This window comes from Colobus angolensis, unplaced genomic scaffold (assembly GCF_000951035.1).
Source record: "Colobus angolensis palliatus isolate OR3802 unplaced genomic scaffold, Cang.pa_1.0 Scaffold72, whole genome shotgun sequence".
In the NCBI taxonomy this organism is placed as follows: domain Eukaryota; kingdom Metazoa; phylum Chordata; class Mammalia; order Primates; family Cercopithecidae; genus Colobus; species Colobus angolensis.
Genome location: NW_012120932.1, coordinates 280190 through 292754, shown reverse-complemented (window position 1 = coordinate 292754; position 12565 = coordinate 280190). Strand labels below are relative to the sequence as shown.

General features: G+C 34.1%; 1 protein-coding gene across 2 annotated transcripts in view; it reads right to left on the bottom strand.

The window, feature by feature from the left end:
* The window catches only part of GALNT13 (polypeptide N-acetylgalactosaminyltransferase 13), a 330794-nt gene that overhangs the window by 206683 nt on the left and 111546 nt on the right, over positions 1-12565 (bottom strand). For both annotated transcript variants that reach the window (XM_011927454.1, XM_011927453.1), the window contains exons 2-4: positions 9230-9396; positions 8552-8759; positions 5455-5625 (exon numbers count right to left, since the gene is read on the bottom strand). In XM_011927454.1, the coding sequence (XP_011782844.1) occupies positions 5455-5625; positions 8552-8759; positions 9230-9396 (546 nt within the window). The remainder of the gene's footprint in view (positions 1-5454; positions 5626-8551; positions 8760-9229; positions 9397-12565) is intronic.

Sequence of the window (12565 nt, the reverse complement as noted above, 5' to 3'; positions counted from 1 at the left end):
CTGCCAAAGAACCCACTTACCAATAAGCATGGGAATCAAATACTTTAACCTGTGCCTGCTTTAATCTATATTTCCAATAAAGGAGTAGTTATTTTTTTCCCCTAAGTCCTTTTTAATAATTCCTAGGACCTGATAAAACCCTAAGCTTCCACAAGGATGTACAGCAATTGGTGCAAATTTTAATCTTTCATTTTACTTTCATTTCATGCTTACGAGGGATCAAAATAAACAATAGGGCCAGCTGGGATCAGATGTCGTAAAATATTTTGGTTAACGTGATAAAATTATTCGGTATATAAATGTAATATTTAACTTACCACTCTATTACCCTAGTTTTCTTATCCCAACATGTTGCTAAGAAAGTCTTGCAAACTATCCCCTAAGCTATTAGAAAGTAATATAATATAAAAGTACTCTTCTTTTTCATAGAATATAGATTCAAATATTTTTATTTGAGGAGAGAATTTTTTACTTCTCTCAATCAACATGCATTAGATTTTAACAGGAGTAAGCAAGAGCGTTACTAGTTGAGCATTCCAAAGTTAGTTCTTTCTTTCAGTCTTTGTTCTGCTCACAATGTTGACCTTTCCCTGTGCTGTTGTTTTCATATCTTTCATTTTATAGAAGTGTTTTAAAGGCTTTCATGGTATCTATTTCTGTTTCTTTCCTCCAATTCAAACGTATATTATGGTTGGATTGAGAAAAGTGTAATATAATCTGATAAAAATTAAGAAGTAAATTGTTTCTATTAAATATAAGAAACTTCATCGTATATTTGTGTAAGATTTTAAAGAGTAACATTTGTGTTTTTAATTTATTATACTTACTAGTGGAATTATAAATTGATTCAGTGATAATATTTTTGGGAAGGAATTAAATTGGCAGAAGGTATCGGGAATATTAAAATAAATTTCATGTTCAAATGCATAATTCTAAAGCAATCACTTTGTATGCAAAAACTAGGTGAAGAAGAAATAATTGGTAAAAAAATTAAAGCGCAAACAAACTCTTGATGAACTTTAGTCAACAACAACAAAAAATAGGGAAACATCATAAGTAACTGAGACATTAGCAGCCATTAAAACCTATGTGGGGAAAAATTAATGGCATAGAAAAATATTGATGATATATCAACTTTTACATTGTAGAAAAATTGCATAGAAAAGCCTTAGAAGAAAATACAACCAAATTCTAAAAGAGGTGGTTCATTGGTGTTCTACTTCTTTATCCTTTTAGGTACTTGTCACATTTATTTTGCAATATATATATATTACATTATCAGATATAAATTTAAAATCTAATTCATGTCAAGGACATTGCTCATTTCAATATTTTATAGCACTTCATGAGTTAAGCAAAGTAGGGAGAATAATTTTCCATTTTATAGTTGTGAAGACTAGGTAATTTCTTAATTGGAGGAGCTTGAAATAAAACCAGATCCTCCAAGGCTAGCTTCAATGCTTCTTATATGATCACACTAGAATGATAGAGGAGATAATATATGTGAACATTCCATGAGTTTTTCACAATTATATTCAGAGATACTAATGATTTATTTGATCTTCATAAACTCCTAATTCTAACTGAGTAAAAAATAAATGCATGAAATAAAGTGAATGCTAATAAAAAGGAATATAAGATTAGGTATAATAGGTCTGAAATAAAAACCAATAACATTTACATTTGATTTATTACTATATCAGAATTAAAAGAACATCTAAAACTCTTTTGTTTTACTTTAGAAATATACTCAACATGGCACTTGAAGTAAAAACGAAGGCAGTCATATTAAAAATATTAATGATGATTAAATGTAAAAAAGCCCATAAGGTAAGATGTGAAGGGTAAAAAAAGGTAAATTCACTTGGAAATTACCAGTAGGTTTTTAATTTAAAAAATCTATTTTAATCAGTGTGAAATTAAAGTGGAAATGAATATCTTTATAATTATTTGAGGTTCACTTACAGGGCATAATTAAGAGACTAAAGCAATCAATAAGACTTAAGCCAGGCTCATTTCTAGAGGTTCACATCACTTTAGTAGTAGACATAATTATTCCTGTACATCCACACTTGGACCATTTACACTAGACTCTTTCCCTCATCCAGCATACCTGTGGCCAGTGCCAGACAGTGAGCAACTTGACAGCATAGGTTGCCTTATCCATGTTTGTATGTGCGGAACTTAGCACAGTGCCTAACAGTTTGTATGCATGGAATACAAATAGAACAGTTTGTATGTTTGTTTTTGTATGGAATCAAACTTATTTCAATAGCCTAAACCAAATCACCTCCCATTTGCACATGTTAGGAAAAAATGCATAACTCATCCCCAAATTAATTAAATGATCTAGAGTATTATTTGCATTATCAGGTAACTTTACTACTAGCTGTCTATTCCATTAGGTAATGTATATGCATAGTTATACAGGGGTGATATGCTTGATGGGTTTCAAACTCAGCCATTTCCCAGGCAGTAGCCTCTAAGACCAGCGTCAAAACTTGAAAAGATTATAGCCAAATAAAGATAATTATATAAAGTAGATTTGTTGCAATATATATAGTTTCCCCCTTTCCTCAAGACACAGGTGCAGATAAATATTTCTTCAATTTCAAGAATGATGACAAATACCAAATGACCCTCAGCCTCAGAGTCAGGAACATAATTAGAAGAAGTTGTGGAGATTGGGGTAAGTTTTCATGCCATTTCTACATGGGTAGTTTCTACTAAACTCCACCTGATGGTGCCAGGTAAGAATCCTGGTCCATTGTAGTAAGACCTTCTGACTTACTGGTAGATGGAAATACAGATTTTTATTTAAAATATCTCATTTTTAAAGTGTTGGTAATTTTTGAAAATGTAAAACACTACGTATGCCAAATAAAACACTTCTATAGAGAATATTTGGCACAAAAGCTCCTAGTTTATGACCTCCAGTTTAAAAGGCACTATTGTTGCACACATAATGAAATATTCTTGAAAAGTCATATAATTCGATTATTAAATGTCAAGGAAAGTTTACTGATTAAAGAAAATGATATATTCACAATTATGTATATTATTCCATAGTTATAATATGAACAAGTATTTCACAAACTCCATTTATTATGAAAATGAAAATACCAAAGCCCAGAAGTTGGCAATAAAAAAATAAGAATCACCATGTTAAGCTTTACTTTAGATGTAGTATAACCGATTTAGGTCACAAGTTCAACTTGGCTTTCAACATAAGCAGTTGCATGATTGTATTTCTAAATGATAACCAGCCAATTATGGTGACTACAAAGTTCTGTCATCACTGACATTTTAAATAAAGCATTCCACTAAGAAAACTAAAATTTCAGTTTCATTTTCATCACTTTAGCTATTCAGAATTCTGTTAATCAAGTAGGAAAAAAATTGTCTTCAACATCTAGAGTGATTTATCTGTTTGTATGACTGTGAGCAAAATGATCACAGCTTCAAGCAATAGATTACAAGTAGAAGGAACGTTCACATTAGAGCTATGCTGATGAAAATTACCTGCAGGCTGTTACAACTGAGCCCATGAATTAATTAACCTTTTGCCACAAAAAGCTAGAAACTTCAGCAAAGACTGAGGTTTCTGTTTCTCTCGCTTCAGCTTCCTCAGTGTGTTAGAAAATAAAATGATGTGCAGTTACTGAAGCAAACAAAATATACTGAGATTTTATCAGTTCTCATGCTACTGTAATACAACCACATAAATTATGGTTAAAATATAGCAAGTTAGATGATTCATCTTTTGTTTTAGTTAACGAAAGATGAGTAATAATGATTGATTTCTACATAGATCTTTATTTTATGAATGAGATCAGTAATTTCTTACTATGAATGTTGGCTACCTCTTAGTTATCTTCTGTTTGACTCTGTGAGAACATAAATACAGCATGTCTTTTGCCAATGTGTTTTTTTATATGAGTATAAACATGCCTTCTTATAAACAGCATTTTCAAATGAATAAAAACATTACCTGTATGTAAGTGTACTGGTCAAGCATTCTGATAGTTTTCACATGGGATCTAAAGTTTAAATATCAGCTAACACTAAATGAAAACAATTTGGGAAAACAGAATATCTAATAAATGATGGTAACATGAGCCACTATATTTTCCCAGTTTGTTAAAGGTTAAGTATCAATAAGACTTGGTGAATTTGAAGATTATACAAGACTTAAGACTACTAAGTTACATTTTAAATATTGACATGATAACTTACATGACTTTATACAAATGTTAGAAGTCACATTTTATTTTTCTCTTTGATGTAATAGATCTCCTTTAGAAGTTAACATCTCTAATATTTAATTGTTCAGTAACAAATAACTTTAGCCACTCTCTTCCATTAGCCAATTTTTAGAGTTTAATTTTAATTAATTCATTATATAATTAAGTAGGTGACAATAGATAAGTCATCCCTTCAGTAGGTTACCAGACATTCTTGTTCAGATCATGGATTTTACAGACAGTAAGTCTTCACTTAATGCTATTGTGACTTTAAGTGAAATGACAAACAAAAGGTCCTCAAGCAACATCCTTTAGTTCAATGTTCCTCCATTATAAAATTGATGACAGTGTTTTTTGTTATTTTGTTTAAAGTTGCAGTTTCCAAGAACCCATTTACAATGCTAAGTGAGGACTTAAAGTGTATGGTTTTAGAATGTTAGGGTATTTCTCTCACATTCCAAAGGAAGGATGATTTGCCAAATTCATCTTTAAAGAACTAAACCAGTGAATATTTCCCCAAGTATTTTTCAGGAAATCAATTTTTAGTTTCAGGTAAGAGGTCCACAATGTGTTTAAGTACGAAGATGATACTTTTGTGTTAATAAAGTGGGTAATGCTTATACAGACAATTCAAGATGTATATGATATTTTTTATTACAAGTAAGCCCATATTTCACTAATCCATATTTCAACTTAAGTAGTATTTGAAGTAATTTGGGGCAATAAACCCTTTGAAATTTTGAATACATTAACATTTTCCAAATGGACCTATGGAATCTATAAGGAAGATAGCTGTTTAAAGGTGATATATTTAGAATATTTAGCAAAACATTTTTGGCTATTTCAGTTTTGAGAACATTTCTATTATAAGCCATATACTTTAAGGTAAGACATACATTTACTTGAAGTGTTAAGGCTAGCACATTTCTATCACACAGAAAATTCACAGTAAATATATTTTGAATATAAGAATACATAAACCTTCAAAAGATATTTAGCATTTTTGCCAATACTTAAGTTTGCTTATACTAATTTAAATTAGATTTAATATTGTCATTGATCCTTATATGATTATGTAAAGGGTCATAATGTATATGTATATTGAATAATAAGGATACGATTAAATAATTAAACATTAGAACAGAAATTTATAATATTCCTTAATTTTTATGGGAATATACATAATCTTCAAGAGAGATGATATACATACCTGACAGGTAATGTTCTGTCTCCTTTCCTCCTGTCCATTTCTCTTTGGGGAACAGGATACCAGCGGAAATTCAGTTTCCAGTTAAAACCCCCATAAGTCATGTCTGACCCAGCCATATATTCAAAAGTATCATCACTAATCACATCAATGATAGGGCAGACAACCGTTTTCCTGCAGAAAAATTGAAACCAATTTATAGACACATGATAATTAAAATGTTACATTATCTTCTCCAAACTGATTATAGTTGATATGATGAAATGTAATTATTTTGTTACTTTAATATGCCTTAGCTTCATTTTATCCTATTAGTCCATGGAATTATTTCCTTTGAACATATATTCCTTACAGTTTACTTTGTGTTATCATTTGAAACCTAATCAAATACACTAATTGACCTTCAAGTCTATTTCCAAATGCATTCTAAGCACTAACTTAGCAAGATGAGCAGGGTCTATTTTTCATCAAACCTCCACCCACAGCATGATTAGTAGAGCTGCTTTGAGATTAGGTATCATTTTAGCTATAACCCATTGAAAAGCAATAGCATTCAGGGAGGGAAGAAGGGATGATGGCAAATTAGATCTGGTAGTTTGCATTTCAAGTAGGGTATGTTAGTTTAGAGAGTTCTGAGGACATCTTCATGGAGAAAACACCTACTAGGAAAAACAAACAAAAATCAACAAACAGCAACAATAAAAATCATAATCTGTTAGTATAAGTAAATGTTTCCTATGAAAAATGATAGGGTCATGACAATCTCTGAGTAAAATGTCCTCAAATTGAGAGTTTACATTTATAACCTAGACGATAGCTTAAGATAGGGAAAGATAAGCAACTTCAATCTCTGGTGTTTTATCCTTTTTTTTTTTGTTTTTCTTTTTGAGACAGAGCCTTGCCCTATCACCCAGTCTGGAGTGCAGTGGGGAGATGTCAGCTCAGTGCAATCTCTGCCTCCCAGGTTCAAGCGATTCTCCTGCCTCAGCCTCCCGAGGTGCCTGCCATCACACCTGGCTAATTTTTGTATTTTTAGTAGAGACGGAGTTTCACCATGTTGGCCAGGTTGGTCTTGAACTCCTGACCTCAGGTGATCCACCCGCCTTGGCGTCCCAAATGCTGGGATTACAGATGTGAGCCACCGCACCTGGCCTATCCCATTTTTCTTAAAATAAGAGCCAAAAGGTTGGTGTTCTTAATGGTAGCTTTCTATGGGAGAAAATTTCATTTGGGAAAATCATTAGGTACACTTTTAATCCATGTTGTGCCTTCTGTAATTCTTGATCTAACCCCTGTTCATTTATTTTATTATGGGATCAAACTTCTGTGATTTCCACAAGTAAACATTCAGTCCTACTCAAATTGTACTGGTTGTAGCTAATTCTGAAGACCAGAGTTGGTGTTTCATATTTGGTAGAAGGCAAATATACAAATAGGCTTCTGAATCATCTCTAGATATGAAAAGCACATAAATGTCCATTATTTACTTGTTTTGTAACACCAGTTTCACCAATACTAATTTTCAATTGAGGTCTTATATTCCACAAAATTGACCAGAGCTTCAACTTATCTGAAATCAACAAGACTCCTGTAGCCTTGGGAAAGCTTCTTGGTGACTCTGGACCCCAGAAAAATCAATATTTTTCTCACTTCCTTTATTAGATTTAATGATTTAACTCGTGAGGAGAAGAAATTAGGCCTAAAAACCTTGAACAGACTATCTATTTATGGTAGTTTTAAAATTTATAATCAGGACAAGATAATAGGGTTCATCATACGCAAATACAGTGTAATTATGTTGTTAGATCAAAAAAATAAATAGCCTATGCATGACCGTATTGAAATATTAAAAGCGCATTGAGTTGAATATAAAAACATGCGTGTAAAAAAAAAAAAAGCATAATATACCAAAATTTGCCAAGAAATTCATTTTTAAGTTCATTTCACTTTGCCAGTCTTATTGTCCTGTGGGTACTGCACAATACACAGAGTGGAAAAATGTTATTAGCCATGTACAACACTCTATGGACTAAAAGGTTCCTACCGCTTTCTTCAACTGTTGTGCTTCATTTTACTGACAGCTTCCATCCATCTTTCTGGCAAGTACCAAATCCTGCTATTTAAGTGATGTGGCTGGACTAGCTCAGACTAAGTAGTTCCTATCTTGAGTGTCTAATTAAAAACGTCAATTCTAGAAGGACTTTTCTACTATAGACGAAATGACTATGCAAGTAAGGTGTTATGTAATGTGTTGTTATTGTATCAGATAGCATTCAGTGTTAGTTATCTTCATTAGATATTTAGAAATTATACTCTCTTATCACCAGTGTTTATAAATAATTGCAAAAAAACACTTGTACTTCATCAACAACAGAAGGAATTGCAGGTATGTATAAGGATTCTTAATTTCTATAAAGTGCTATTTATTCAATTTTCCAGATTTCAAAATGTGTATGTGTAAGGTGACAATATTGTTGAAATAATTAAACATATTCTTATAGCTGTGCTCTCATGTTTCCTTTTTTTAATTATAATTTTTTTCAGTGCTGTGTGTGTGCATGTATGTGTGTGCATTTTTAAGACATTCCAGGTGAATTTGAACTAGACTGACTAAGGGTGCTGGTGTAGTTTAGAGAACACTGGCAAAGAACTGGAAAGAGCTGAATTGTTCCCAGCACTTCCCATGACTGGAGCAAGTCAGATGTAGCTTCTTAGTTCCTCCCCATTATGAGTTATAGATAAGAAATATCTACAGTACTTACCTCACAGGGTAGTTGTGAGAACATGAAAAGGTGCTTTGAAAATGTGCTTTATAACACAATTATACTATTTTAGATTATATTTAATTCCTTCACCTAAAAAGTAATTTAACATGTTTTTTATAACTTGAATTGTTTCACTATTTCTTAATCAACTATCTATGTCCAGCATGAATACAGCAGTCTTATTTACCAAGCAAGTGGGAAAACCTGCTTTTAAGAAAAGCTATAAAATAAGCCTTCTAAAAATAGGAACTTGGAAGACAAATTCTGATGGACATCTGGAACTGTCCTAAGAGTTTCAGTCATAACCCAGGCAGACATAACACACAAATTCTTACCTGTCTTCCTTTATTCTTGCCAGCAAAGGCTCCAGCCATCCTAACGTGCATTCACAGTGTGCATCAAGAAAAGTTATGACCTGCCCTTTTGAAGCGGCTGCTCCTCGAAGACGGGCACGTATTAACCCAGAGCGTTCTTCCATCCTAATAATTTTTACTGGCACTTCTAAATTTTTCACGTAATTCTCTAATGTCAACTTGAGAAAATCTGTAACATGTAAAAGAATTTATAAGAAACATTTTTGAAACTGTTTTAAGAAACAGCAGAGATACTACCAAGATGGAAATTCAACACACAGAAATGGTGGCCAATTCCTATCAATATTTTTTGCCTTAGATATAAAAGAATAGAGATTTCATTAGTTAATTAATGTCGTGTATCCATAAAATCATATGAATGCTCAATAATATAACCAATTGAGTTGGAAGAAAAGATATATTTTTGAAAGTCATTTTGGCTGAATTTTTAGGTTAGTAAGAACCATATAGAATCATGAGAGAAAGTGAAATAATTACTTATTTGCTTCTAGAGTTGGCATTAATGAGGTTATTGATGAGAATTTGATAGGCTGTGGCAGGGCTAATAAAATTATAATGGAAATATAGATAATTGCCTAGTTATCTTTTTGGCCATAATAAAGCTTTCTAATACAAAAAAAAAAAAAACACAGCTCGTACCTCTTTCACTGGCATCATCTACCAAGATGACCTCAGAGAGTAGATAGTGTGGGGAACGATTTATCACACTGTAAACAGTTCTAAGGAGAGTGCTCCAAGCTTCATTATGAAACACAATGACTACACTTGTGTTTGGAAGTTCATCAGGGTAGACTTTTGTCTTACATCTGAAAAAGAGGAAAGAAGAGGGATCTTAATAAATTCATTTTTTATCCTGATTACTATAAAAAGAAATATCCATAATAACACAACTTCAAACTTGAAAGCCCCTTACTAAGGAAATGTTTTATGAATATCTAAAATCATTTCCCTTTTATAAGTGCTATGAGTAATCAGTTGGCATTCTGAAAATTAAATATGCATAATTACTAATATTTTTATTTTAACTCCCGCAGGGAACAAAGCAGCATGATTTCTACAAGTCTAAGAAAAACCTAAGAAATATAAAATAACATTGTGAAACTTTTGATAAAAGACCTCGTACAACAGGTACAAAGGAGTTCATTTAGTGAATATAATTTTATTCTTTGTTAATAAAAATGTATAACTCAAGAAGTCATAGGAACATAAACAGACACAGGCCCAAAGGATTTTGAAGTATGTAAAACAGATTTTTCTGTTCTAAATCTAGTCATGTATGCTTTCAATCCGTTTGAGGATGCTATAAACAATATCTACTTCCAAGGAAGGATTTAGGTTTCCTTTAGATTCAGAATCTACTAAATGCATCCTGTCCTCTAAAATTCCTTATGTTTTGGAGATCAGGAAAGGGAATGGACTACCAGCATTTCTCAAACTTTAATGTGCACAGTCATTGATATGGAAGTGCTGGGAAGGTAAGAGCGTGTTCCCTTTAAATGACTTGGAAGCGGGGAAGGGAAGTGCTGGGTAGAGGAAGGCGTGGTCCCTGGCTATGGCTCCACCCCCACAGACCCTGGGTGAGGATGGCATTTCCTGACCAAATGTTGCATTTCCCAAGACCACCCTGGCCTGCCATCCTGTGCCTATAACCAGCCCCCACCCCCTCCATTTCAGCATCACCTGGAGATTCATTCAAATGCAGATTCTAATTCACTAGGTCTTGGGTGAAGTTTCTGCATTTCTGAAAAGCTCCGAGATGATTTAGAGGTTGCTGTTCCCTGGTGCACACTGATTAGTAAGGGGCTACACCATAATTATTACTAGTTTTAGAACTTAATATTTTGAAAAATGTTTTTTGACACCCCCAGACTCTAGAAGGCAGACACACAAGCTGCTGGACGTCCAGAGGAGCAGATCTACCCAAGAAGACACAGACAGCTGGATGAAACAGACAGCTGGATGTGGAGAGGAGCAAGTCAGCGGAGGAACGCACCGGCAAGCCAGCAGGTCGTTGACCAGTGGGGGCAGGCAGAATTTGGCTGGGGCAGTAAGAGGAGACAGCGCAGGCCGCTGAGCTGCCGAACTCCAGGGGAAAACCTTCTCACTCCATCCCCTTTCTGGCTTCCCCCAGCTGCTTAGAGCTACCCTTCACTCAATAAAACCTTGCACTCATTTTCCAAGTGTAATCCGACTCTTCCGGTACACCAAGGCAAGAACCCCGGATACAGAAAGTCCTCTGTTCTTGTGACAAGGTAGTGACAAGGTAAAGGGTCTAATTGAGCTGGTTAACAGTAGCTGCCTATAGACGGCAAAATTAAAAGAGCACACGGTAGCACGCTCCCACTGGGGTGGAGCTGTAAACATCCACCCCTAAACACTGCTGTGGGGTCGGAGCCCCACAACCTGCCCAGTCCGCCCATATGCTGCCCTAGAGATTTGAGCAGAGGGGCACTGAAGAAGCAAGCCACAGCCCCATCAAACGCCCTGTGAGGGGGACAAGGCAACTTTTCCCATTTCAGCATCTCCTGGAGATTCATTCAAATGCAGATTCTAATTCACTAGGTCTTGGGTGAAGTTTCTGCATTTCTGAAAAGCTCCGAGATGATTTAGAGGCTGCTGGTCCCTGGTGCACACTGATTAGTAAGGGGCTACGCCATAATTATTACTAGTTTTAGAACTTAATATTTTGGAAAATGTTTTTGACTTTGCTTATAAATCCAGAGAAGTCCAGATTTTTCTTTTCAAGTAATCAGTCAGGGTACACTTGGATCAATGATATGTGTGGTGCTGTAGGTGGTGAGCCCAAATTTAACAGGCAGGTGTTTGTTGCTCCCATCACCTTGTCAATATTCAGGCATTTCTGTCATGTCATTTTAAATCAATGTGATTACAGATTATAAAAAAAAAAAGTCAAAAGGTTTCTGGAGCAGTAACAGAAGTGTATTCACCTGAGGTTATTTTTCATGTAAAATATTCTGAAGAGCTAGATAATTAACACAATAATATAAACGGAATCAGATACCTCTTGCTACTTATGACTGGCTTAATGCATGACACAATACAGCATTGTTGAAATTAGTTTCCTTCACAAGGGAGTGAAAAAAATACAATAAAATGTGGAAGATGAAGGCATATAATAAATATTTGATTGTGTGCCAGTTAAGATCTTCATTATCTTTTAAAACCATCTAAAAGATCACCTAGTCAATAAAGTCTTCTGTAATATAGCCAGCTAAAAATGTCCATTTACCTCAATTACAACATTTTCCAGCATACATTTACTTGAAAAAGATTTATTAAGCATCTAGAATACAAAAGATACTGTGCATATAGGAAAATAAACATGTAAGGCATGGGAAAAGTAGTTGGATTTATTGCCATCTTTTTCCCTTCTGGTGGCAATATTCAAAAGATTTCCAAGAACTTTATCATTTGACTCGTATCTCCAAGTAGCTCATCACTAAATAAACTTAGGAAGTCATCTTGGTAAATGAGAGGGTTTTCTCTACCATTTTTCTCAAATTTCCATTCTTCTGCCTCATTAAAAAACCTAATCACCTTCAGCATGCAAAGTCAAGAGTAAGGTAAAGATCATCATCCTCCTCAAAGAAGTATAGCTAGAAAAACAGGCTGAAAGCAGTCTAACAGCCAACAGCCAGTGGCTTCACTCAAGGATTACAGTCAATAAAGTCTACTCAGCATCATTTTTAAAAAAAAATATTTTTTCAATCAACATTTTTTGTATGTTACACTAAATGCCAACAATTAAATAAATGATTTAAAATGTCAAACTAAAAGCAGATATTTCGATCCAGCATCTTAAAGTATTTTTATCAAGCTTTACTTTGTGATTAAAAAAATTCACTCACAGGCCGGGCGCGGTAGCTCGCGCTTGTAATACCAGCACTTTGGGAGGCCGAGACAGGCGGATCACGAGGTCAGGAGATTGAGACCATCTTGGCTAACACGGTGAAA